Consider the following 26,576-nt stretch of genomic DNA (forward strand, 5'->3'; position numbering starts at 1 on the left):
CAAAAGATACTGCTCTCTAGGACAGGATGGAGGTAACTTTCTGCCTTTAAACTCAAGATTTGCTGTTGGGGTGATTTAAAAAAAAAAAAAAAAGAAAGAAAGAAAGAAGGAAACTTAATTCCAAAGGGGAAACTTCAGTGTAGAAAAGCGAGACACTAATTTCCAGGGAATTACGCCCAGTGGTGGTGGGGGGAGGGGGGATTCCAAAAGATCCCACAGGAGGTCATTCCTGCGTGCAAACATAACATATTTGCAAATACAATTTTTGAAATAGAGGTAAGACTCGTGGCGGGCACGGTTTGGGGGTTCGGTTCTGAAAAGGGGCGCGGGGGGTCCTTCCGTGGTGGTTTGCTCTAGATCTTGAGAGCAGTGATAGATCCACGAGCTCACACGGTGATAACGTTGTACAGACCTTCGTGCACGCCAACGAGGACACCTAAAATGGGGCAAGTCCGCCCAAGATCCGCGGTTTGCACGAAAGCCCACCCCCCGGTCGTTGGATCCCTTTGTCCTTTTTTGGCAAAGCGCAGCCGAGTGGCAGCACCGGGAAACCTGGGAAAACCTGCAGTCGCGGGTTTCCGACGGCCGCGCGGAGAATCGGATCGACTCGGATCGAGGCGCCCGCGCCCACGCGGGCAGCCGCGCGCGGCGGAGGACGCGGTGACCCCGCACTCGCCTCCGTGGGTCTCCGTGGGTCTGCGCCCCCGGGACGGGGGCGGGGCCGGCGGCGGAGGAAGTGACGTCAGCGGGCGGGGCGCACACCTGGGCACCTGGGCGGTCGGGGCGGCCGCGGCGGCGCGGGGTGGCGGCCAGACGCGCGCGATGGCGGGCGGCGGCGGGAGCCCGTGGGCCCTGGGTCTGCTGCGCACGTTCGACGCGGGCGAGTTCGCGGGCTGGGAGAAGGTCGGCTCGGGCGGCTTCGGGCAGGTGTACAAGGTGCGCCACGTCCACTGGAAGACTTGGCTCGCGCTGAAGTGCCCGCCCAGCCTGCACGTCGACGACAGGTCAGCCGCCCGGGCGGGGGCGCCGGGGCGGGTGGCGCGGCCGGGGCGGGCGCCGCGGTGCCGGGGGCTCTGCTCGCCGCCCGGGTCGCCGCCGGAGCGCTCGGGAGGGACCAGCCGGCGCCGGGCGAGGCCGTGGGCCCCGGCGGTGTCCGCGCCGCCCGCCCGGCCCGAGGGACGCGGAGGCCGCGGGGCGAGCTCCACCGTCCCGTTGCGCACTCCGGGCCCCGCTGCGGCTCCTCCGAGGCACATCGGGGGGCCGCGTTGGGTGGAAGCGCTGTGAGGCGCCCGGGGTGCTCCCGGGCTTTGCGGGAAGCCTCGGATTCTCGGGGCTTTGGACCCGCGCCCCTCGGAGGCGCGTCCGGCCCGCCCGGGACCCGCCTGGGCGCTGCGGTCTGCGCCCGGCTTAGAGAAATTGCCGTGTGGGGATCCGGGCTTTGTGAGTTAGCTGCACTCCGTTCGCCTCACTTAGTAATTTACGCTGGAGCACAAATTGGTCTAAGACGGTAATTATTTCGGTCGGAAGTACTGGCTTGGCTTGGCCAGGCTTCCTCTGGGCTGCGGGGCTCCGGCTCGGCCTTGGGGTCCGGCAGTGGCCCTGGGGGTCGTGTTCCTCGCAGCACTTACTGGAGGCACACTCTAGTTTTAGCGACTTGATTTCTACACCCAGCCTCTGGGAAGGGGTCTTTACACTGACCTGCTTTGTGTCCGAGTCAGAGCTCGCTCCCTCCTCGCAAACCCCCGACCCCCATGCTCCAGTCCAAAAGCCAGGACTGTGGGAACCTGCCTGTCCCGGACTAGCAGGGGTGTTCAAGTTAAAGACGATTGGAAAGGACACAGGGCCACCCCAGTTAAACACAGTCGCTGGACGGTGATCTGTGCATCGTTTTGGGGGTGGGGGTGGGAGAGGGAGGTGTCGAGAAGCTCCTTTTACATGTGCATTTTAGGAGTCTATAGGTAAGCTTCGATTGGACACATTTAAAAGATCACTTAGTGAAAGTTTGCGTTCTGCATGAAAGTTGTGTTTGTATTCTGTGTGGAGACCTCCCTTACAAAGTCAGCCTCAGACACACACAGACTAGGGAAAACAGCCCGTTTTAAACCCCACGTAGCCTCTGCTGTCTCAAACGTCTGGTGTGTAATCCTTGGCCTCTGGGAGGTGGGATGGTGGCGATGCCCTTCACAGGGGCTGGCTGAGTGCCCAGGCCTGGGGTAGAAGGATTGCCGTGCCCTCAGCCCCGTGTGCTCCCCGCTCATGTTTTCTTCCGGGCCTCGGAGATGAGACGGTACTGCTCTCGAAGGCTCCTCGTTCTAAGCCTCAAGCCAAGTGTTTCTTGGAAACTTGGGCAGAGTGGTGGCAGGTGTCATAAAGATAGCACCGCAGCGGTGAGATGCTGTGCAAGCCCTCCCCTCCCCGCGCCAGATCCTGGTAACTTCTCAGGCCGGGAGGGGCGCTGTGGTTATTTTGGTAAAATCCCGACTGCTTCGAATACTAGCTAGTGCTTAGATTCAGAAAGGCAAGACCCTGGCCCTAGCAGCTTTCTCGGGGTCTGGGGGACAGGTCGGATGGAGTCTGGGTCAAAGTGAGCTTTCTTCATCAGCAACATTTGTCATGCCAATTTTTTTGTGTCAGAGCAAGCCAAGTGCAGGCTCGTCCCCAGGCTGACGCCTCCTCCTGCATCCCCGACTCTGTGATTTCCAGCCGCTGGGCCCTCGTTTCTCGGGTGGCCCAGACGGAGCTAGGGTTTCTCCACACAAGGCAGATCACTGAGGATGTTGCGTAGCCTGGGTGAAAAGTATTTTGTCCTTTAACTGGAAGCCTTTCCTGCCCTGCCCCAAGCAGGCAGGCGCTGGCATGTCCTGGGCGGCCAGGCCGAGGTCAGCATCACCCAACAGGAAGAGGTTCACCTCTTACACTTGGCCGGCCCGGTAGGGCAGGCTGGAGTTCTGCATGTGCCGTGGTGGCTGATTTCTCTGCTCCTGGAGAAGCCGGCTCTGCTCGGCTGATGGCTGACGGGGTTCGGTTCCAGGTGCTGGGTAGGGGGCCGGCTGCCCAGTAGCCCAGCACCAGTACTGGCTGGTGGCACTGCAGGCCTGCGAGCTTCCGGCTGGACCCCGCAGTGTGGTTGTGCTACCTGTCTTGCCAAATTGGTGGTCTCCCTGCCCCACCGTTTGCAAGATGTTCCCTGAAATGGGAAAGAGGATCTTTGTGGGGTTCTGGGAGCAGCCCCTGCCCGCGACCCCCAGACCCCTCCCCAGGCCCCTCGGAGCAGGCGCCGCCTCCAGCTTGTGTGCAGGGGAGGCAGGGGCTGCCCAACCCCAGGCAGCCCTGGAGGATCGCCGGGATGGTGGCGGGGTCGGGGGCAGAGAAGCCCCTGCCCAGGGAGCTTCCAAGGGGGTCTTCAGGGATTTCAGGGATCGATCTGTGTTTCCCACTCCTTATGGGCAGGTCTGGTGGCTTTGGGGAGACGAGTGGCCTCCCTGGTGAACCTTGATGAGGGGGTCACGAGGGCCAGGGTGGAGTCTAGGGTTGGGCGTGTTTGCATTTCAGCAAGCATAGTGACCCCAAAGGCCCCATTCCTGAGGCCGCCGCCCCTCCCCCGGGCTAGGAGGAAGCCCTGAATAACAGAGCACCAGGCCCACAGCCACTGCGTCCCAGGCCCCCGGGCCCCGGCTAGTCCGGACGAGCCTGAGCAAACCCCACGTTTGCAGCTACAGAGCTGACAATCTGACAAGCCCGTTTCTTGTCAGGTTTAAAAATAGCAGTGTGGGAACCCTCGGAGGCTCCCTGGGCGCACACTGGGTTGGCTGCGCGGTGAGAAGGCCGGGCCCAGAGGCCGCGGCTCGCACGTGACTCAACTTTCCTCCGCTGCCTTTCCCAAAGCTGGTTCCTGGGTCCCCCTCCCAGGAGCTCTTGGTTCCTCCGGTCCTTCGCCACATCCGACCCCCCCCACACACCCCGCATTGCCCTGCGCCTCAGCCACCGCCGTTTCATGCCATTCTTTCCCCCTTTTCCACCCTGAATTCCTCCAGAGAAGGAACCCTTGGTGTCCCTCCCCGTCGGCCTCTGGGGTTTCTGAAGTTTCTGAGCGAAGTGGCGAGGAGAGCCCGCAGCGTCTGTCTGATGAGTTTCTGGTATTTCCCTCGCGCCTGCCCTCCCCGGGAGGGGGAGAGTAGCTTCGGCCAGTCCAAAGAGAACAAAAAACTGAATTACTGTAAGTGCTGTTGAGGAGGAGCACGGGACAAAGAGCCCCACCTCAGTCCTGTTAACGCTCAGAGATTTTTCGATCTGGGACCAAGAGAGGAGGTACTGGGCCTGGGGCGCTCTGGCGGTTCTGCTGGGCAACAGAATTCGTAAGCCTTCCCCAGAAGGAGCTGCTTTTGAAATGGTCCCCGCAGAGAAATGGGACACCGGTCCTGCCGAAATGTGCCCGTTTTAGATACTCTGTAGGCCCGTCACGACTTTTAGGGTGCTTTGACTAAGGTCAGTGGATTCGGGTGGCCACGAGCTTGACTCCTATCAGCAAAGAGAGGGGTTTGGTCATGCGGACCCGGACCCGTGATGCATGGCGGAGGCGCGGGGGCTGGAGCTCCGTGCGCTGGGGTCCTCCAGGAGCCCTGGGTCTGTAGTTGCTTCTCTGTCGTCTGCCTGAGCCAGAGACACAGTTGGAGGGAAAGTATACGGAAAATAAGTAATTGCTGTTGACCAGAAAACAATGGGTGGTTTCTTTTCGCTCGGGGAGCCCGTTCAGCCCCGCTGGGTGGCTCCCTGCGAGGGCTCATTCCAGGCCCATTGAATTGCAGATGCCTCCTGTGGGGGCGTTGGTGTTGGGGGGGCCCTGGGGCAATTAAAGAAAAGCTGAGGGGTGGGGTCATTTGGATTTTGGCTGGGTGGGGTCCCCAAATCGTTGTGCCCACCCCTTCTGAACAAAAACAATGCTAGCGCTTTGGGGGCCCAGGCCGACCCCCTCCCCAGGCCCTTGTGAGGCGTCTCTCCGTGTCCCCCGAGACCTCCCCAAGGTTGTCCTGGGACCCCCTTCCTTGCCCTGGGGAGCTGTGGCGACGGGTGGGGTCCACTGTGCTCCAGGGCATTCTCCTGGTGTTGCCAGAAGACCATTTTCCAAGCTGGCTGGTTTTCCCCGGTGAAATGTCCTTACACGAGTGGTCGGTTGTGCAAAGCCTGCCTGGCATTCTTCTCAAGAGAACGTGGGGCTCTCAGGACACCAGCACTGGGGCCTGGTGGTGGGGAGGCAGAGGGAGGCGTTTCTGAGTTTTTGAACCAAGGCATATTGGGTCGGGTGCAAAGGGCCTGGGGCTGGGGGAGCGGGGGTGAGTGGCGTGTTGCCAGTGGGGCTGTTCTGCCACTGATGAGCTTGGCGAGGGATCAGAAGTCACCCTTGTTTTTTAGGTGCTGTGCCCTTGGGGCAAAGGGAAGAAAACCCTTTATTTGCAAAGTAGCCCAGAGCTTGGGGTAATGAGAAATTCCACCTCAGTGTCGCTGACTTTGTTCTCAGAATCCGATTGGTTATCAGTCAGGCTTGGAGGGCTCATCTCTGGATGCCCCGCGTGGGCAGTGACCCTCCCTGGTCACTGTAACAGGTAACACCTGAGCCATCGGGCCTGTGGGCCGGGAGGGGCACCCTGCACTGCTTTCCCATGGCAGGTGGGTCTCTGGGCAGGACACCAGGACTCGGGGCCCCACAGACACACAGTGGGAGGGGTGGGGAGGCAAGCCAGCCGCGTTAGAAGAAAACAAAAGCAATAGCATCAGACAAGTTCTAACACCGATTTCTAACCAACTGGGAAACAGAAGCGGCTGCCGGTGTTACGTCCCCAGGCAGCAACCGGGTTAGGGTTAGAGTGAGGGTTACTGGGACATGAGGGCTGCTCGTGGTGGGAGGCAGTGGGAGCAGTGGGCGCTGGGAGGGGTGGTTGTCCTGGTCAGTGCAGGTAACTGGGTCTTCCCAGGAGGAGGACGGAAGAGATGGGCCCCGGGGGTATCACTTGGCTCTCACTTTAAATGACCAGCCTTTCCTTGGGGCTTGATGCCGGCACCCAGCCCCTCCCTCCTTGATGCCTGTGGAGCCCCGGGCAGGATTGGGGTCTGCCTCTGTGTGCACGGGGCTGGTGGACCTTCTGAGTTTCCTCAGGAGGGTGCAAGCAGCTCTTCAACCCTGCACAGGGACCCCCTCCTTTCCCCCCCGCTCGCCGCCATAGGCAGCATTGCCCTCCTTGGGCATTCGGCTCCCCGTTCATTGGCCATTTAACAGCGTGCTGCGCAGGCAAGCTGCGCTAAACTCAATTTTGTGCTACAGTAATCTCCTCTCCATTCCCCATCTGTGGGTCCCTGGTTCCTACGGCCATGGGGAGTCTTCGCTCGTTGAGTGTGTTCCAAACCAGATTCTCCACCTTCTCCGGGGTGCTCCCCCAGCATCGGTGAGGGTCCCCCCCAATGACCCCCAGCAGAGATCGAGGGCATCCTTGCTGGCTGTCCCCTCCATACCCATACATCGTCAGGTCTCCTCTCCGGTTCTCTCTCTCTTTGCCCGGAGCTGCGGTGACCATGTTGAGTGCAGGTGCTCAGGGCAGGTGGACCTTGGGTGCTGCTGTCTTTGCCGTGTGATCTGGGTGCCTTCTCGCCAGCGGGCCCTCCTCCCTGGGAAGGGTTTTCCTAAGTGTGTGATACCTGGTAGTTTATAGTCTCAGAGAGGAGGTCCGTCCGACACGGCCTCATTGGATTAGGACAGCGTGGGACTCTCATCGGGCTGGCACCTGAGGGCAGGTGGGGAGGGCAGCAGGACCAGGTGTGTCCGGGCCCTGGAAGAGCCCCTGTGGTGGGTTCTGGGCTGCTTGTGCCAGAACCTGCACTTTGGGGGCGCCCCTGAGGCCACCCTGGCCTGCTGCATGTGTGGCCGTGTGCCAGTGTTGGACCTGCTCAGTTCCCAAGATGCAAGAGGGCACGTCTGGCATGTGGTTCTGGACCATTCCTTTAGGAGCTGATTAGAAAGCACGTTCCCCAGCACATACCTGTGACCCATTGTCCAGGACAAACAGATTCGCTTCTTTTCATCAGGTGCATTTGACATTGTGTAAATTTAAGGTGAAGACTGTGTAACATTGATACATTGATACATTCGCATAGCTCGGAGCAGAGCGATGTTTACGATATTACATACTGTGTGCAACAGATTGTGTTTGTTCACCTGTACGTGGCTGTTTTCACACTGGGGACAAGTCTGTGCCCTTAAACACCATCAGTGTTGATCCCCCACCCTTTTGGCCCTGGTCACCGCCACTTTATTCTTTCTTAGATTCCACATGTCAGGGACATCACGCAGAACTTTCTCCATGGGGCTCACCTTGCCGCAGGTAATGTGCTCAAGTTCCGTCTCCTGCAGATGCGGGAGAGCCTGCCTTCTCGTGGCTGAGTAACTGCGTACGGTGTGGGTGCACCACAGCTTGCTTTTTACCCCTTCGTCCACTGATGGGCATTTGGGTTGTTTCCGTATCGTGGCTGTTGTAAATAATGCTGGGATGAACGTGGGTGTGCAGATCTCTTGTGGAAATTTGTTTTCATTGCCTTTGGGTTCCCTCCCAGAGGCCTTGTGTGACAGTTCTGTTTTTTTTGTTTTTGTTTTTTTTTAATTTCTTTTCAGTGTAACAGAATTCATTGTTTATGCACCACACCCAGTGCTCCATGTAATCCTGCCCTCCCTAATACCCACCACCTGGTACCCCGACCTCCCACCCCCCGCCCCTTCAAACCCCTCAGATTGTTTTTCAGAGTCCATAGTCTCTCATGGTTCACCTCCCCTTCCAATTTACCCCAACTCCCTTCTCCTCTCTAACACCCCTTGTCCTCCATGCTATTTGTTATGCTCCACAAATAAGTGAAACCATATGATCATTGACTCTCTCTGCTTGACTTACTTCACTCAGCATAATCTCCTCCAGCCCCATCCATGTTGATATAAAAGTTGGGCATTCATCCTTTCTGATGGAGGCATCATACTCCATAGTGTATATGGACCACATCTTCCTTATCCATTCATCCGTTGAAGGGCATCTTGGTTCTTTCCACAGTTTGGCGACCGTGGCCACTCCTGCTATGAACACTGGGGTACAGATGGCCCTTCTTTTCATTACATTGACAGTTTTGTTCTAACTCTTTGGAGGAACCTTCATCTTGTCGTCCTCGCCATTGAGTCAATGTGCATTCCCACCAGGAGTGTGTAAGGAGTGTGTAAGGACTCCCCTTTCCTCCATGTCCTCTGCAGCACTTGTTCCTCCATGTCTGGGACACGAGCCCTCCTGATGTGTGTGAGGCGCTCACCGTGGGTTTGATTCACACTTTGCTGAGGGTTGGCGATACCCAGCATCTTCCCATGGGCCTGTTGGCCGTTGTGATGTTCTCTTTGGAGAAATGTCTGTTTAGTTCTTCTTCCCATTTTTAAATCACATTCTTTAAGTTGTGTTATTTGTTATCTATTGTGGGTATTAACTTCCTGTCCATTAGGTGGTTTACAGGATTTTTCTCCCATCCTGGAGGCCTTCATTTTGTTCCTTGTTTCTTTGGCTGCGCAGAAGCTTCTGGGTTGGATGCAGTCGCATTTGCTGATTTTTGCTTTTGTGCTTTGCTTTGGGCATCATGTCCAAAGAGCTCCTTGCCAGGATGGATGTTAATGAGCTTCTTAATGTTTTCTGCTGTTTCACCATGGCCAGCCTTGCTTTTAGGCTTTTGACCCGTGTTGGGTTCATCTCCGTGAGCGGTGACACCGGGCACCACGGCACGTTCTGCACGTGTTCCTCGGCTTCCCGAGCGCCGCGTGTCAAGAAGACGCCCCGGTCCCTGCTGAGTGTCCGTGGCTCCCTCGTTGAGTATGAGCTGCCGGTGGAAACAGTGAAGTTAGAGTGAATGCTGGGGGTGCTTAGTGGGTGGCTCCGCTCTGGGGTGGTTTATTTTAAACTTGGCCGAGGGGCACTGAAGCTGGGTCTGCACCGAGGGCTGTCAGGCTCAGCGCGGTTCTTGGGTCACTCTGCGGTGGGAGCTCTTACACACTGTGCAACGCCGAGCCGCGTCTCTGGCTCCCGCCCACTGGATGCCAGTGGCAGAGCCACCCAAAATGTCCCAGACTTTGTTCCGTGTCCCTGGGCGGGGGCAGAGCCGCGAGTACTGAGCATCCCTGATCGACACTCAGGGATCCTTTCCCCGCGAACCTGCTGTCCAGCTTCTTGGCAGATGCTCTTGAGACCCCGCCGCAGCGGTGGGTGTGTGGGCCGAGGGGCTGAGATCCCGCCTCAGCACCCGGGGGCTGGGAGGCCTCGGCTCGGCCAGCTTGCTGGGTGCATTTGACGGTGCCCTGTTTTGACCACCGCTGACCTCGATGGCATGTGACCAAGCCGCCTCCTGTGATTCAGCCCTTTCTCCTGCGTGCACCCGGGGACTTTTGCCCCATTTTGCTGACACAGACCAGGATACGGGGACTCCAGGCTGTGAGTTCGCGGCTGCATCAGGTGTGACCCTGGACCCGGGGCCGACACACTGTGGGGGGCGCCCGGGAGCAAACGTCCGGAGCTCTGCACCCACAGCCGCCGGTCTGCACCGCGAGTGGGAAAGCAGGCACGGCCGTGTGGCTTGAACGGGGGAGACTGTCTTCCCGTCAGAACCGAGGGCAGGCTGTGCGCCGTGCTTGGGGGTTCCTGAAAAGGTTTGGCATAGATGGCCCAGCCGTCCTGCTCCTGGGTGTGGAGCCCAAAGGCTTGGAAACAGGGACGCAGACGGATACTTGTGCACCAGCGCGTGCAGCATACAGCTTTAGTCACGGGAACCTGACGCGGGAAACCACCTATGTGTCCACCGTCAGACGAGTGGGTCCCTGAGGGTCACATGTTCCCACAGCGGAACATTATTCAGCCCGGAAAAGGAATGGGGCTTGGACGCACACTGCAGCACAGCTGACGCAGGAGCACGGTGTGCTGAGTTGCTGAGTCACAGGAGGACAGGCACTGTGGGCCTGCATGTCCGTGAGATGCGTGGATGAGTCCGCCCAGGCAGGAGGTAGCCTGGGGTGAGCGGGGCCCACAGGACGGGGCTCCTGTTGAATGGACGCGGAGTTCTTGTTGGGCCGATGAACGAGGTTTGGGTGTGGAGCGTGGGGAAGGTTGCACAGCCCGTGAGTGTATGTGATGCCTGTGAACTGTACACTTAGCGTGGTTAAGACAAAAACTCCAGGGGCGCCTGAGTGGCTCAGTGGGTTAAAGCCTCTGCCTTGGGCTTGGGTCGTGATCCCAGGGTCCTGGGATCGAGCCCCGCATCGGGCTCTCTGCTCAGCAGGGAGCCTCTTTCCTCCTCTCTCTCTGCCTGCCTCTCTGCCTACTTGTGATTTCCATCTGTCAAATAAATAAATAAAATCTAAAAAAAAAAAGACAAAAACTCCATTACATATATGTTACTATAACCAAAACAGCGGTTTTAGAAGAAGGTGGCTTCGCCGGCTGACGTGAGTGTGGGGTTGGATTCGGGGCCCCTGGGCCAGACGGAGTGCTGGGCTTCACAGGTGACCGGGGGTCTTGGGACGGATGCATGGTCTCAAGGAAACTCCTCTTCTGTCGTCCCAGGAGACGGGAGCGCCGGCATCGGCCGTCTCGCTCGGTGACCCCTGGGTTTTCAGATAATAACCAGCGTTCCGTCCCCCATGCACAGAAGTGCCTGGATAGCTATAAGACAGGTGACCTTAGGAGGCTCCGAATGGGATCATGCGACGTGCGTGGGGGTCATTTTCTCTGCTTGTGGAGCTGGTGGCCTCCGGGCCTCCGTGTCAGTGGCTGGGGAGCCCCGTGCACGTCTCACGTCTTTGACTTTTCCAGGGAGCGTGGGGAGCTTCTGGAAGAAGCCAGGAAGATGGAGATGGCCAAGTTCCGCTACATCCTGCCCGTGTACGGCATATGCCAGGAGCCCGTGGGCCTGGTCATGGAGTACATGGAGATGGGTTCGCTGGAGAAGCTGCTGGCGGCCGAGCCGCTGCCGTGGGATCTGCGCTTCCGCATCATCCACGAGACGGCCGTGGGCATGAACTTCCTGCACTGCATGGCGCCGCCCCTCCTGCACCTGGACCTCAAGCCCGCCAACATCTTGCTGGACGCCCACTACCACGTCAAGGTAGGACGCGCCCGGCACCGTGGGCAGGGCCCTGGTGGCCGGGGCGGTAAGGGCGGAGAGGGCACAGTGCGCGGGGGGCCCTCGAAGCAAAGGCCTCCGTCAGCAGAAGGACTCCAGTGACCCTCGTCTCGTCGTGGGCAGTGTGAGCCCCTCAACGCATAGCCCGGGAATGACCCCTTTGGCACCTGGGTCGCTCCCCTAGATCCTGGAGCAGGAGCCTGAATTCTGGGCACCCTGGAAAAAGAGGCTTCCGGGGTTCCCGACGCGGGTCTTACTTAGATCTTACTGAAATCCGGCTGGGAGTCCGCCCCTGGGTGCGCTGTGGGTGGGCTCTCTCCGTGGGCCCGCGGGCTCTGTGGTGACGGCTGCACCCCCTTCTGTGGTCTCCGGATGGCGGTGGTGGGATTTGGGGGTGTTCTGAAGCAGAGGCTCCACAGGAACAGCTCCGAAGGGGGCTCATTCTCGTGATGCCAGGCCCCTGAGGTCTGCTCCTGGTTTTTGTTTTTTTGGGGTAAGTTTATGAAACAGAAAAGTGTGAGGGATCGTAGAGCTAAAACCAGGCACTGGCCACCTGGAATTGCAGTTGGTGACGTCGTCGGGTTTGTGCTCTGTGACTCAGGCTGTCCTCTGCGGGGCCTTCGTGTCCGGGTCCTGCTGTGGACACCAGGGGGACACCCGTCACGCGTCTTCCGCACGGGCTGACGCTGGCTCGCTTGGGAGGCCCGGGGCTGTCGGCCTGCCTGCGGGATGCACTCGCCGCCGCGCTTCCCCTGCACGGCCCGGGAGCGCGCCAGAGGGAGCCGAGGCCTGAGCCCCTTTCTGTTCCCTGTGGGAACCGTTCCTGGAAGACACTCACCTGCGGACACTTGCTCTCCCTGCCCGGTCACCCCACACTCGCCGGACCCCCTCCCGTGCTGGCCCGAGGGCTCGGAGAGACCCGGGTGCAGTCTGGCCCTGCCCCTGGGCTCTGTTCGAAGGAGGCGCGCGACCAGGTGGCCTGCTCCGGCGGCTCCTCAGGCCCCTCTGTGCCCCAAGGCCAATGGGGAGATCACCGTCCACTGCAAGCTGCCCCTTGAATGGGTGTCGCCCGGAAATCAGACAGTAGCCGGCAGGTGGAGGTACCCTCCTGCTAACAAGCGTTCGGGCGTGAATGGGTGCCACGGCGGTTCCCGGCTTTACTGGAGCCCTGTTTCCTTCCGGCCGGCGTGCTGGCTTCCCGCGGGACCTTCTGCCCCCACTGACATCACAGGGCTGTGTCAGGGAGCGTGCAGTCCTCTGGGCACCCGGGGAGGAGCACCGCTTTCGACCTTGGGCTTGCGTACACGAGAGCCCGAGGAGGCAGTGGCAGACCGTGGGGTGAGCCAGGGGTCCCTCCCGCAGGCCAGGTGCCCTGGGTGGGGGCACGGGTCCAGCTAAGCTGCGGCTCAGGGGTTCGGCCGCTGTCGACCATCAGTGGCAGTAGCCACGGGGTCTGTGCCTGTACGAGATTCACACAAACTGAGCGTGGGCCACAGCGGTGTCCCATGAGGGCCGGACAGGTCTCAGGTGGCAGGTGCCCCACAGGTCGCCCACCGGGTGGGGGAGGCGTTACTCAGGGGACTCCAGCTGGGGGTGGGGGGTTCTACCGGGGTGGGGTACGGGGTCCGCAGAGAGGATCAGACTTCCTGCTGCAGGAGGCGGGGGTATAGGCAGAAAGGTCATGGAAAATTCTAGGTTTCTTAGCGGGAGGCTAAGTTAGATTAGGGGAGGGGCTGCTGGGTGCTCACCAGCTAAGCAGATCCTAGGGGTGCAGTCCCCACCCCCAGCTGTCACCTGGGGGTGGGGGTCCCCCTCTGTGTTGTAGTGAGGGTTGGAGGTGACGATGGGCTGACCCAGCGCCTGGCCCGCAGACGTGCGTGGTGAGGGCGCTGCCGTTGGTGCCGTGGGCATGGGTGGCCAGACAGTCCTGTTTGCCCCCGGGGATGCCGACCTCCGTCCGGGGTGCGTCTCCAGAGCTGGGTACACGGTGCGCACTTAATGCTTGCTCGGTAGGGAGACGAGCGCCGTTCTCCACGCCGGGTGCTGGGGCTTGCGTTCCTGGTAGGTCGTCCTGCATCAGCCGTCAGCTTCCTCTGTTTGAACACGACTTTCTCCCGCTCATGCGCATGCTGTCTGGGCAGCCTGGTTCTGGTGGCCGTTTCATGAAACGGGTGAAGCTCCTCGAAGAACCCAGTGGGTCCCAAGGAGCTGGGGGTGACTGAGGCCGGGCCCCTCCCCCATCAGCCCGGAAGGCCCCGGGGCCGGGGGCTGCTCTTCTGGGACCACTGCTCAGCCCAACAGACAGACGACGTATTTGCATCACACGTTTCCCGAGTCCCCGAGGTGCGGCGTGGAGGGAAGTGTCTGAGCTTCTGTATCGAGGGACGGGCCCCCAGATTTCGGGGTGGTGTGTGGTCTGGGATGATCTGGATGATAAGACTTGAATCTGGAATCCTGAAATGAGATCAAGTCGTCAGCCTCCCTCCTTGCCTTGGGCCCCTCAAGACTGCCTTTCTGTCCTCAGCAGGGGTGGCTGGAGGTCACGGTTTCGGAGCAAATGCCTCCTGTGCAGAGTGCGGTACAGAGACTTAATGTTAACATGTACGTTAGTGTGAACTGTGTGAAATACCAGGGGAGCGAGCCCACCTCAAGCGGAAAAGAAAAAGCTTCGTTTATTGTTACTGTATTTTCTCTCTTTTTAAAACGGGCTCCACACCCAGTGTGGGGCTTGAACTCAGGATGGGGATCCAGAGTCCCGTACCATACCCGCTCAGCTGGCCAGGCGGCCCCTGGAATGGTTTAGTTTAAGGCTTCTGTGGTCCATTCGGCCCAGACCAGACAGTATGCAGGGGGACCCTGAGGGTCCCGTGCTCCTGTGGCTCCGTAAGCCAGCACAGCCCTGACCAGGCCCTTCCTTGGTTTCTTCCAGCTGGGCCCGGAGGGAGCAGGGCCCACATCCCCGGTGGCATCTCTGAGCACCGAGCAGTACTGAGGCGGGTGCTGCATGTGAAAGTGTGTTTGCAAATTATAGGGCACCTGCTGTATACATGATAGACACTGGGATGGCCCGGGCCCCGGTGTCTGGGATCAGGACAGACAGGCCCTGGGCAGGACAGGGCAAGGAGATACCCGGTGGGGGCAGGTGGCGCGGAGGGTCAGGGGAGAGAATTTGGAATTCTGATCTGCATTTTGTTGCTGTGGCTTTTATGTGAAATTTATGCTTATTTTCTCACACCGAGGACATTCTGAGGTGGACAGCGGAAATGCAGAAACGAAGGGTAAGGGCTTGAGCGGGGCGGGAGGCACGGGGTCGGACCCCGGACCCCAGTGGGTCTCCACTTCCGAACTTGAAAGGTTAAGTGGCGGAGAGCTCGACCTGAGACATCCGCACTGTGGACTTGGAGAGGTCCCGGGCCGCCTCTGTCTCCGCCCTGAGCAGCTCTGTGGACGTGCAGGACAGGGCGGTGGACGGGAGTTTCTGGGAGGCCGACATGGGCAGCAAGCACCCGGGTCCCAGCATCAGCCAGGCGGACCCTCCGGGCATGGCCCCATGCGGTCCCGGCTGGGCTCCGTCCTGCTCCCGTTCTGTCCAGCCGCTCCCGCGGGTGTGGTCCCAGTGCCCTTGCAGGACCGGGTAACCGGGGGTACGTTCTCCCTGTGTTCAGCGGTGCTGACGCCAGGCCGTGGGCTCCCCTCCAGGGCACGCGTGCCCAGAAGTCAGGCCCAGCTCAGCCCCATTCCCTCTCCCTCCCTTTGCGTGTTTGAGGAGGGGCCCTGGACTTCACTGGAAGGCTCACAACAATTCGTAAGCCTTGGAAGGTACCACGAAGGGACAGTTTTCCAAGTGGACCCCCAGTCCCTTCGTGTCAGGGAGTGTGGCCTGAGCCCACGCACAGAGCTTCAGCCGGCGTCTGGGGTGCCCGACGCACGCAAGCGGGGGCTGAGCTGCGGGGAGCCCGTGACGCCTTCCCTCTCGCCGTGGGGTCCCCCGAGCTTCCTGAGCTCTCCGGACACCTTGTCCCAAAGGACAGGAGAAGGCGGAGGTGTGGGGCCTGCGTAGCTGGGGTCCGGGCGCTCCCTCAGGTGGGCGGGCGGCGCGCGGGGAGGACGGGTGCGTCCCGCCTTTTATGTGGATGCCTTGCGTTTGGGGAAGGAGATGGCAAGTGTCTGTTGATCGCTCGCACGGCGTTCCGGGTGGAGGGCAGAAGGCCTCCTCAAGGCTGCATGGTATGTGTCTTAATTGCTTTAAAGGGCGTCTGAAGGCTCCGTTCCCTTTAAAGATCATGCTGCGGCCTGCCCGCCCCCCCTCCCCCGGCCGGGCTGCGGCAGGACTCCCGGCCCTGCTCTCACGTGTCCTCTGAAACCCCGACAACCCCGAGGGTCGCTCTTCTCCTCTAGGCCGACTGGGGCTGTGCCCGGTGGCAGGCGTAAGATTGTAATCTCCCAGAGTTCTGTCTCTCAGTGAATTCTTTCCTTAAAGCGTAATCTCTTCCCTGCACGTCGAGCTCCCGATGGCCGGGACACGGTTCCTGCAAAGCCGTCTGTGCCTTCCCTGGAGGAGCCGGAGGCCGGCGCTCCGCTGCGGGCTCCCGAACGCGCCGACATGGCAGTGTGCGGACGGAGCCGTGTGGCCCGGCGGAGGGGAGGGGTTGGGAGAACCCCAGCGCCTCCCCGGGGGCCCCACGAAGCTCGCTGAGCGCCGGTCTCCTCGCTCTGTTGCAGATTTCCGATTTTGGGCTGGCCAAGTGCAACGGGCTGTCCCACTCCCACGACCTCAGCATGGACGGCCTGTTCGGCACCATCGCCTACCTCCCTCCGGAGCGCATCCGGGAGAAGGGCCGGCTCTTCGACACCAAGCACGACGTGTACAGGTGCGTGACAGACGGACGAGCGGCCCCAGCCGGGGCTCCGCACCTCGATTCCTCGGTGCGGGCTTTTTCGCTGGGGGTCCAGGCTACCCCAGACCTGCAGCACAGCACCGCTGTCCCCTGCAAGTGCTGCCAGCGGGGTGGGGAGTGCTCGCGCTTGGTGCCAGTTAGAGACCCGAGCAACCAGACGGGCTCCCGCACTGGGAGAGCGCGGAGTTCTCGTGAAGCGCGGGTTCCTCTCGCCGCTGTGTCCTCCGTGCTCCGTGTGTCCCTACGTGCGAGGACGTGGGCTCCTGCCCGGGCCCCTCCCTCCGGCCCAGCAGCTTACACTTCTCATGTCACTTAGCTCTGACGGAGGAACGCAGGCTTGCTGGGGCTGTCCACAAACCCGCGTCCGTGGGATGGAGGTCCTCGAGCGTAATCCCCACGCTGCCACGCCAGCGGTGCCTGCCTTTTCCACATTGCAAAGGTCTTACTCACCCAGACCTGTTGGAGAAGAAAAGAGGGAGGGTGGGAGGGCGCGCCCAAGCCCCTCAGCACGGGCCTTCCGCGTGGGGACCATGGCCCTGCGCCCTCGAGCACGAAGCTTTGCCTTCGTGACGTGGCCTGCGCCGGGGGTCCCGGCAGACTGGTTTGGCCATCGCCCTTGGGTGCGTGCTCTGGGCTGTACGCCTGTTGTCGGACGGTGGGGACCTGTCCCAGCTTGTCAGGTTTGGGGACGATAAGGTTCCGGGTTTGTTTTGGAGGTGAGCGTTTCAACTTTTGACCTTGGAGACTTCGGTTACTTTTCAGTGGAGAATTCCGGGCTTCCCGGTCGGTAGCCGCTCTCCGCTCGGGGCACGGTGCTCGCTCGGTGTCTGGGCTCCTTGTTTTATTTATTTATTTAATTTTTAATGTACTAGACTGTGCTTTTTGGGGGGTATAGTCAGAGTAATTTTTTAAAAAGATTTTATTTATTTATTTATTTATTTGCCAGAGATCAAGTAGGCAGAGAGGCAGGCGGGGGAGCGGGGAGGAAGCAGGCTCCCCGCTGAGCAGAGAGCCCGAAGCGGGGCTTGATCCCACGACCCTGGGATCATGACCTGAGCCGAAGGCAGAGCCTTTAACCCGCTGAGCCCCCCAGGCGCCCCAAGTCAGAGTAATTTTGTACACTGTATGTATCCAGAGAGTGAGTGAGTGTGGATATGATTTCCACCAACCAAGAAAGGGCCCCAGCAAGGTCAGCTGCCCGGCTCTCGTGTTCCCCGCGCTCTGCCCAGCCCCGTGTGATGTCTCAGCGAGCAGGCTCCTCGCCCCGTCCGGAGCTGGCGTCAGCGCCTCGTGCCCGGAGCCGGCCGGAAGACGGAGGGCGGCTAAGCAGACACAGGCCCTTCTCCCCGGAGCCCACTGTCCAGCCGCAGAGCGGCGTTCCTTTCCTTTGGCTGCCCCACCCCCACCCCAGGCATGCTACTGGGGCAGCAGGAGGTCACGTGTGTCCATCAGGCAGCATCTGACATCGGGGCCACCACCCCGACGCGCTCCGTGGGGAGAGCCCCTGTGTCAGAGCCGGTGGGAAACGTCTCGGTGTCGTGTCTCCCCCTCGCCTCTCCCACTGCCTCGCTCTTGAAGGCGCTGGAGTGCTTTCCTTCCGGCCCGTGCCATGTGGGTGAGCCCCTGGCCCGCAGAGACTGACCTGGCCGATTTTCCTTCCAGCTTCGCCATCGTGGTCTGGGGTGTGCTGACGCAGAAGAAGCCCTTCGCGGGTGAGTGGCGCGCCGTGTGTGGGGTCCTGTCTCCGATGAAGCTGTGCCTGCGACCCGCGCTCCCAGGGGATGGGGGGCGGCTCTGGGCCCCGAGGCCGGTGGGACTGTCCCGGGGGCACCGTGGGGGCGCTGGTCCACCGCCCGCGCTGCAGGCCTCTGTGTGGAGACGCGCACAGTCACAGTGCGGTTCGAGGGCCGGGTTCTGAACGGTTCTGACCACCGCACCTGCTCTGTGCGGCAGGTTTCTGTCTGTACCAGCTCGTTCCTCTGTGTGTGCGAGTGTGTACGCGTGTGCGTGTGCATGTGACGTGATACACGGGACACAAACAACCTTTTATCCCTTTAAAGTGTCTGATTCGGGGACATCAAGTGCATTTGCCGCTGCATAGACGCGCGTCCCCACAGCCTAGAACCAGAACATTCTCACCCCCCTGAAGGGACCCTCCCCCACCCCCAGTCCAGGCCACAAGACACCCCCCCCAGCCCCTGACAACTGCCCAGCGGCCTTCTGTCTCTCTGGATGTGCCAGCTGTGGATATTTCCAGCCAGTTCTTTAATTTAAACATGGCGAAATATATGTAAATACGTGTAAACTCTGCCTTAGCCACCTGTAAGTGTGTCATCGGGGGGTGTGAGGCGCGGCCCCTGCGGGGCGACCAGTCTCTAGGGCAGCTGGGTGGATTTCGCACTGATGGGCGCACCCAGGTCCCTGAGGTCCCCCTTGAGGGCTGCGACATCTCGTCCCCCTTCAGGCAGCCCCTCCGATGTCTGTCCTCTGGGTGCTCGTGCCTTGACACGTTAGAAAAATCGAGGACTTTTTACCCTCATCGTTTTCCTCTATGGGTGTACGTGGGTCATCCGTGCTACTTTGCACTTGGATGGGGAAGATCAGGAAATTCAGAGCAGCGTCAGTGTGAGGCCCCCAGGTCCGGGAGTCCCGTCCTAGTGGGGGTTTGTGTCCTTGTTGTTGTCTGCCTCCCTGCCCCTCCTCCTCCGCGGCGGCCGTGGTGTGAGTCCGTGTGGTCTGGCGGCACGCCCCTGGCCCGGGACGGTCTGACACATGCCATCCAAGGCCTGTGTGCTTTATTGCTTGGGACGTAGGGGAGTTCATGGTACGGGAGTGAAAGGAACGGAAAGTTTCTGGAACTTCCGTCCATTTGGCAGCAGAAAGTCTTCCAGGTGTTCACTTGGGTTTTGTCTGGAGGCCCTGCAGGGTTTGGCGGTTGCATCGTGGAAATGATGCGCAGCTGCCGGAGAGCTGTTGTACGAGATTCAACCGGAAGGCGGCCCTGAGGGTCAGAGTGGGACCCCGGCCGGCAGTGGGGACTTGGGGCCAGATTTCCACACCTGCCGACCCACATCTGCTGCCTGGGCAGGGCTCCCTGCAGCAGGTGTGCTGGGAACTGTGGGGCGCTGGGAACAGGGAGCTTGGGGTCCCGTCTGATGGGCGTTGTGATTTTAGGCTGAGCAGAGAGAGGTCTGGCTCACTGAGGGTCACTTTGGGCTGCCTGGTCTGTGACCAAGGGGATGGTGATAGTGACGAGTCCGCCGTGCTCGGGAAGGTTGCAGAGGAGGACAGGTGGGCCCCAAGTGACGTATTGTGGGGAAAGGGCCCTGTTCACACTCCCCAGACCCGAGCGTGCTTGGAGGAGGGCAGGCGTCCTGGCCAGTGTCGCTGTGGCCGGCTCCCTGCACGGGCCCCCGCGGGGCCTGCGCTTTGGGGTAGAAATCAGAGTTCAGGAAGGGTGTTGCATCATCACCGGGAGATCCGGGTTTACGTGGAGGTTGGACCACGTGACTTCATGACTTGTGAGCGTTCCCTCCCTTTGGCAGGCACGGGCCACTTTGGAACACGTCTCATCAGATAGTTTTCTTCTTTGAACCCCGTTTTCCTTTGAGTTGGTTGCCCAGGCAGATGTTCCCTGTGATACGGGCCCTGGTTCCATCTGGAACATCGTACGGAATTTCTAAAGCCTGGAAGGGGGAGCGCAGACACGCGCTGGGGTGCGAGGGGTCGCGAGCTCTCCGTGCTTTGCAAAGGAAATGAAGTGGCTTCCGGGTGCCGTCGTGGGGACGGCGGATGGTGTGGGTGACGCACGTCCCTCCTCCTGAAGGGGAAGCCCACGGCCCCCGGCCCCGGAGCTGCCCTGACTTGCCCGCTTCTCCTTTGCAGATGAGAAGAACATTCTGCACATCATGGTGAAAGTGGTGAAGGGCCACCGCCCGGAGCTGCCGCCCGTGTGCAGAGCCCGGCCGCGGGCCTGCAGGGCCCTCCTGCGCCTCATGGAGAGGTGCTGGCACGGGGACCCCCACGAGCGGCCCACCTTCCAGGGTGAGTGCCCCGGGGCTCCCTGGGACCTGCCCCTGATGGCTGTGCTGGGGTCCTGGGAGGGAGGAAGTGGGCAGGAGGGGGAGGGGATCAGACGCAGGTACGCGGACAGGCTGGCCACTGGCTCGGGGCCCTGCAGCACCTGGGGCTGGGTCGGGGCGTCGGGCACTGGGGACGGTCGTGGCCGTCCACCCCTGCTCCAGCCCGTGGCTGGTTTGCCGCCCAGAGGGGCCCGCGCTCGGTGCTGCACGTTCAGGTTTGGCGGTGCGTCTTAGGGGACTGGCGAGACCTCTCACCTGGGGCTTTCTTTGCCTTTCTCCTGGGGTCTTGTGCCCCTGGAATGGGTGTATTTTTTGCGGTTGGAAAGTGATTCTTACGTAATTTGGGTTGGTCGTTACATTGGAACACGGAGGGTGGGGATGATAGGCTGCCCTGGTCTTCGTGGACATGTGGGCTGCTGGCTCTGGTAGACGGGGTTCCCCCGGGGCAAGCCTTGGGACCCGCAGGGAACCTGGAAGGCCGTGGGTCCTACGTAGAGTCTGGCAGACCCTGTCGGTAGTGGCTAATGGGAGGCCTCAAAGGGGCCCATGCAGAGGCTGTGGGGGCTAGCTTGGGAGGTCCGCCGGGCCAATGGCCCGGGAAGCTGGGGTGCCGGCCAGTCCCCGGGGGTGCCGTGCCCCAGCTGTCGCCTCTTCTGTCCCCACCCGAAGTCACACGTTTCTGTAGCGAATGTGGAAGCCATTGTCCGAGTGACACGCCCGGTTTTCTTTTCTCCCCAATAGAAATCACTTGTGAAACCGAGGAGCTGTGTGAGAAGCCGGACGGGGCCGTGAAGGAGCCGGCCCAGGGTCTGGACACGAAGCAGCCACTGGAGCCCGAGAGCCCGGTAATGGCCCCTTTCCTGGACGTCATTTCTCAGGGCCCCCCTCATTTCTGCAGGCTTCCCTGCCGGCCTGGACTGGTCCCCCAGCTCACCCGGCACCTGGGGTCCCACATTCGGGAGCAGGACGGCGGTCTCCTGGCCGGCCTGGCAGCCCTGGTGCCGTTCCTGCCGAGCTGCGTCCCGTCCCCACCTCCTGTCTGTGGTTCAGAGTGGACAGTGTGGGCTGCTTTTGACACTGGAGGGCTACTGGCCGGATGCTCTTTGAGCCGGGGAACAGAGGACCCGTGTAGGCCCCATTGGGTAGGGGTCTGGGCTCCGCGGTCTCTGCCCCCTGGCTTGGAACTCTGGCCCCGCTGTGTCTGCTGCTCGGAGCTGGCTTGTTGCCCGAGAGCCACGTGGGTTAAGCAAGGTGTGATGACGACGGTAGAGGCTGGAGCTCGCTGGGCGCGGGGTGACAGGCCACAGAGACGTGTCGGGGGAAGCCTGATGCGCTACCTGGTGTCGGGCGGTGTGGGCCAGGCTGTCCGTGGAAGGCCGGGAGATAAGCATTCAAGCGTGCTCGTTGTCTCGGCATAAAGGGGCGTGTGTGTGAGGCTGGGGAGCAAAGGTGCCTGGGGGCGGCGACCTCACCACTGAGGAGGAAGAAGGAGCCCCAGCTCGAGGGCGCGACCCGCACTGAGCCCGTGGGTCCCAGTGGACCTGCGGGTCCCAGGGAGAGGGAGGACCGGGGACGGTGGACTTGAACTGGGAGGGGTCGGAAGCCGCCCTCGGCTGAATCCCTCCCCAGAAGTCTGCCTTTCTGGAGGCCCGGTGGGGACGCCCTCGAAAAGGCCCCGTCGGTGCGTGTGGACTAGACGGGCCCTTGGTGCAGGAGCCGGGCCTGCCCCGTGCACTTGCCCCCACGCCGCCCCCCAGCCCTACTCACGGGGCTCGGAGGAGGGGGCATGGGTGGTTGTCAGTGAGGGGCTCCCAGCCCCTGTCCCGAGTCCTTCCTTTCTTACCCACGCTGGCCGGCCAGGTGGGCACGGCCCAGCACTCAGGCTTCCCACGCTCCCTGCGCATCACGCCCTGCCCAGTTCGAGGGGTTCCCGCGTCCGTCCAGTCTGTCTGGGCTCGCAGTGTGTCTGCGCCTGGCAGGCCCCGCGCACGGTGCTCGGGCTTCCCTGCGGCTGTGCACGTGGCCACAGGCAGGGCGCCCTGTGTGGCTGCCCAGGGACCCAGTGCCCCTTCCCTCGCCGTGGCACTGCCTGTGTCCGGGGTCGCTCTCATCCACCCCTCTCTGCCTGGTCCACAGAAGCCCGCGTGCACCCCTCTCAAGCGAGCGTCCGCGCCGACCTTCGACAGCGACTACAGCCTGTCTGAGCTCCTGTCCCAGCTGGACTCGGGCACCTCTCAGACCCTCGACGGCCCGGAGGAGCTCAGCCGCAGCTGCTCCGAGTCCCGCCTGCCATCGGCCAGCAGCGGCAAGAGGCTCTCGGGGGTGTCTTCCGTCGACTCTGCCTTCTCCTCCAGAGGGTCCCTGTCCTTGTCGTTTGAGCGGGAGCCTTCAGCGGGCGGTAAGCGAGGACCCCGTTTCCTGGGAAGTAACGCACAGAATGATGGGGCCGTGGGCAGGCCGTGTGTATAGGCGCCCGTGTGCCGCTGGAAGCTCGGGCAGCAGCTTCTGGAGCCGCTGTCCATGTCTGTATCCGTGACCGACTGCGGGGGGCGTTGGCCCGTAGCTAGCTCGCCGAGCCCAAATCCGGAGAGGCCGTGCTGGTGAGCGGCGGGCCGAGCGGCTCTGCGGGCTGTCAGTTCAGAGCAGAGGGAGCGGGCCGTGCCCTGGGCCGTGCAGGAGGTCTTACCTGTGCCAACCCCAGGTGTAGGGTCTGACCTTGGCTTGGCAGAACCCCGAGTCCTGTCAAGTGAGGCCAGTGGAGAAACGAAACCCCGCACCCGGAGAGCTCTCTCTTGCAGAGGGCAGCCTTGTCCCCCCTTTTCCTGAAACCCCTTTGCTTTTTTATTTGTGAGTCCCCCGTTCATTTTAGCCACGTGTTGTAACGGGTGAGTCGCTCCTGGAGGTGTTCACATGTCGATCCCGTCCTATACTACCTGTTGGGATAGGGTCGTTCCCGGTGACGTCATCTTATATTTTTATGTTAATTCTGATGGGTTTTTCCTTCAGAAGGGGGTTTTTCCCTGCCTCTGGCCCAAATGCTGGTCCCTGGGCGCAGGGGCTGGCTCCCCCCCATGGGGAGGGGAAGACGCAGCCCTGTCTTGCCCTCAGGGTGCTGCGGCCCACCAGGCACATATGGACGGTCCTGGTCAGGGGACAGTGGTGTGGGGGCGGCCAAGTGCCTGGCCCGTGGGGAGGGTGCGGAGCCCGGCGGGAGGGGGTGTCTGTTTCTCCTGGTGGATCAGGGCCTTTCTGGAAGGAAGGGCTTTTCCCGCATGCCGGTAGCCTTCTGCGATTTTTAGAGTGGACTCTGGGGCAAAAGAGGGCATTTTGGGTTGAGGAAAAGCCTTACAGAGACACATCTGTGGGCAGGGCCCAGCCAGACAGCTTGACTGGGTGAGAAGAGACGGAACCGGCAAGAGACCCCCCTCCTCGCGGGGAGAGACGTGTCCTACAGCTCTCGCTGGGTCCAATGCTCTTGGAGGATCCGTTCCTGGCCGGACTCGGACGCCAGTGCAGAGACGCTAGTCCGGACTTGGCGCACTGCGCGGGCTGTACTTTCTTGAATTCCAGCCTGAACGTCGTACCCCCAGCCCCTGCCCCCTGCAGGTCCGCTGGAGAGGAGGGGGAGGGGATCTTGCTCTGCACTAATGAGAACGCAGACACTGGTAGGACTAACCTTTTCATCATGAATAACGGTTCTTCCGGAATGGGAGGTCACAGTCCTTGAAGGATTCTTTCAGGAAACCTTCCGACGTCTCCTGGGTGAGACGCTGCATCAGGAGGCTGGGTCGGGGAGCCGTGGGTGGCCTGGGAAGGGTGCCCCCGGCCTCGGAGCCGTCAGCTCTCCAGTAGACTCGGGGCATACGTCCTTCCTTTCCCTTTTCTCTTCCCAATGAAGTAAGCGTAGCGATCACGGCCGTTCTGAGCACACAGAGGCCGAGGCTTGCGTCCTTATCAGACGACAACCGTGTAGGTCTGTGGCATGACTTTCACTTCGCTGATGTGTCTCCCCGCCGCATCTGAAACCTAGTAACACGGCCCCGCGGGCTCTTGAGTGAGTCAGCCGCACGGAGACCCAGGGGCCACGTCCGGGCACCAGCCAGGCCCCAGGAGTGGCTGCTGGCCTGAGCCTCGCCTCTCTCTCCCCGCAGATCTCGGCACGACCGACGTCCAGAAGAGGAAGCTGGTGGAAGCCGTGGTGAGCGGGGACACCAGCAGGCTGATGAAGATCCTGCAGCCCCAGGACGTGGACCTGAGGCTGGACGGTGGCGCCAGCCTGCTGCACCTGGCCGTGGAGGCCGGGCAGGAGGAGTGCGTCAAGTGGCTTCTGCTCAGTAACGCCAACCCCAACCTGACCAACAGGAAGGGCTCCACCCCGCTGCACCTGGCCGTGGAGAAGAGGGTGCGCGGGGTCGTGGAGCTCCTGCTGGCGCGTAAGATCAGCGTCAACGCCGCGGACGAGGACCAGTGGACGGCGCTGCACTTCGCGGCCCAGAACGGGGACGAGGGCAGCACTCGGCTGCTGCTGGAGAAGAACGCGTCCGTGCACGAGGTGGACTGCGAGGGCCGGACGCCCATGCACGTGGCCTGCCAGCACGGCCAGGAGAGCATCGTGCGCATCCTGCTGCGCCGCGGCGTCGACGTGAGTCTGCCGGGGAAGGACGCGTGGGTGCCGCTGCACTACGCCGCCTGGCAGGGCCACCTGCCCATCGTCAAGCTGCTGGCCAGGCAGCCGGGCGTGAGCGTGAACGCGCAGACGCTGGACGGGAGGACGCCGCTGCACCTGGCCGCCCAGCGAGGCCACTATCGCGTGGCCCGCGTCCTCATCGACCTGCACTCCGACGTCAACGTCCGCAGCGTGCTGTCGCAGACGCCGCTGCACGTCGCCGCCGAGACGGGCCACACCAGCACCGCCCGGCTGCTCCTGCACCGGGGGGCCGACAAGGAGGCGGCCACGGCGGAGGGCTGCACTGCCCTGCACCTGGCCGCCCGGCACGGGCACCTGGCCACCGTCAAGCTGCTCGTGGAGGAGAAGGCGGACGTGCTGGCCCGGGGGCCCCGCCACCAGACGGCGCTGCACCTGGCCGCCGCCGCCGGGCACGCGGAGGTGGTGGAGGAGCTGGTGAGCGCGGACGTGCTCAACCTGGCCGACGCGCAGGGGCTGAGCGCGCTGCACCTGGCCGCCCAGGGCAGACACGCCAAGACGGTGGAGACGCTGCTGAAGCACGGCGCGCTGGTCAACCTGCAGAGCCTCAAGTTCCAGGGCGGCCGCGGCCCCACTGCCACACTCCTCCGGCGGAGCAAGACCTAGTCTGCCGCCCTGGACGCCGGGACCCCCGTGGGCTTCCTGTCCCACTGCCGTGTTCACCGTGGGGACGGAAGGACGCTGTGCCGGTTGGCACCGCCCGCCACGTCTGCGGCCCGGAGGAACCCTGACCGGGAGGGCCAGCGAGAGGCAGGCGGCTGCCGACTCCGGGTTCGCGAGGGACATCCGCTCGGGCGCGTCCCCCTCTGAGGGCTGTCGGCTGGAGCGCGCTGGGCTGCCGACCCCCCTCCCCTGATCGCACGCCCGCTATCAGATGGACGATGGGTCGGAATCATTTCTCTGCTCCTCGCTCCCCGCGGGGGCCCCGGGGTGGCCGAGCCGTGGCCGGAGCCAGTGCGAGGGGAGCGGTGTCTTGGACCCGCAGACCCCGCAGCAGGCACGAAAGCCTGTTTCAGGGAGTTTTAGTGGAATCCTTGTCTTACAGACTGTGTTCAAGAAACAGATATGGTGTAACTATCCCTTAAACTTGTTAAAAACGCTCACGTCCATGGGCTGTCTGGTCCGTGAAGGATGTAAAGTAATAAGGTTGGTTTTTAAAGGCGAGCCAACGGTCACGTGACCTGCTCGTTTCTATCCAAATGTGTCGGTCCTCGCGGGCGGCCGCACATGCGCCCTGATGGTGTGATTTTCCCTGCTCATTGCGGGTTGCCTAGAGCGCCGCCGTTTTGGCTTGGGACCACCGTCGGGCTGACCAGCTAGATGGGCCACCAGCTTGCTGATGTCTGGTGCGGTGGCGCTTTGTGTGGACTGCTACCGTCTTGGGGCCTCGTGGGGCGTGGGAGCCGCTGGACCAACGCCTACACCGTGCTGGAGCCTTGGCTTTCTGGCCGGAAGCCCGGAGGTTGGCCGCGGATGTGGTCCTGTGCGCAGACGCGCCCCGTGGCCTGGGATGCAGTACGGGTGGATGTTGGTGTACTGTGTGTGTTAATGTGAACTTGTGCATGGGATGCTTTTCCGTGACGGGAAACATCGCTGCCTAGAGCGGGCTGTGTTTTAGTACACCTCACGCTTTCACGACGGTGCGCTACAGTGGGATGTGGGACGTGTGGACGACACACCGTTCGGCAATAAAACGAAACGATCTTCTAATTG

The 26,576-nt window shown here is 61.7% G+C and overlaps 1 protein-coding gene across 1 annotated transcript; it reads left to right on the forward strand.

Moving 5' to 3' along the window:
• Positions 1–814: 814 nt before the first annotated feature.
• On the forward strand, positions 815–26,576 carry RIPK4 (receptor interacting serine/threonine kinase 4). The gene is made up of 8 exons (XM_044250894.1): positions 815–1,004; positions 10,869–11,160; positions 15,901–16,049; positions 17,739–17,788; positions 19,962–20,120; positions 20,900–21,003; positions 22,295–22,556; positions 24,310–26,576. Exons 1-8 carry the CDS (start codon positions 823–825, stop codon positions 25,467–25,469), a joined length of 2,358 nt encoding a protein of 785 aa, XP_044106829.1. The 5' UTR covers positions 815–822; the 3' UTR covers positions 25,470–26,576.

The sequence above is a fragment of the Neovison vison genome, chromosome 6, assembly GCF_020171115.1.
Source record: "Neovison vison isolate M4711 chromosome 6, ASM_NN_V1, whole genome shotgun sequence".
NCBI classification, from domain to species: domain Eukaryota; kingdom Metazoa; phylum Chordata; class Mammalia; order Carnivora; family Mustelidae; genus Neogale; species Neogale vison.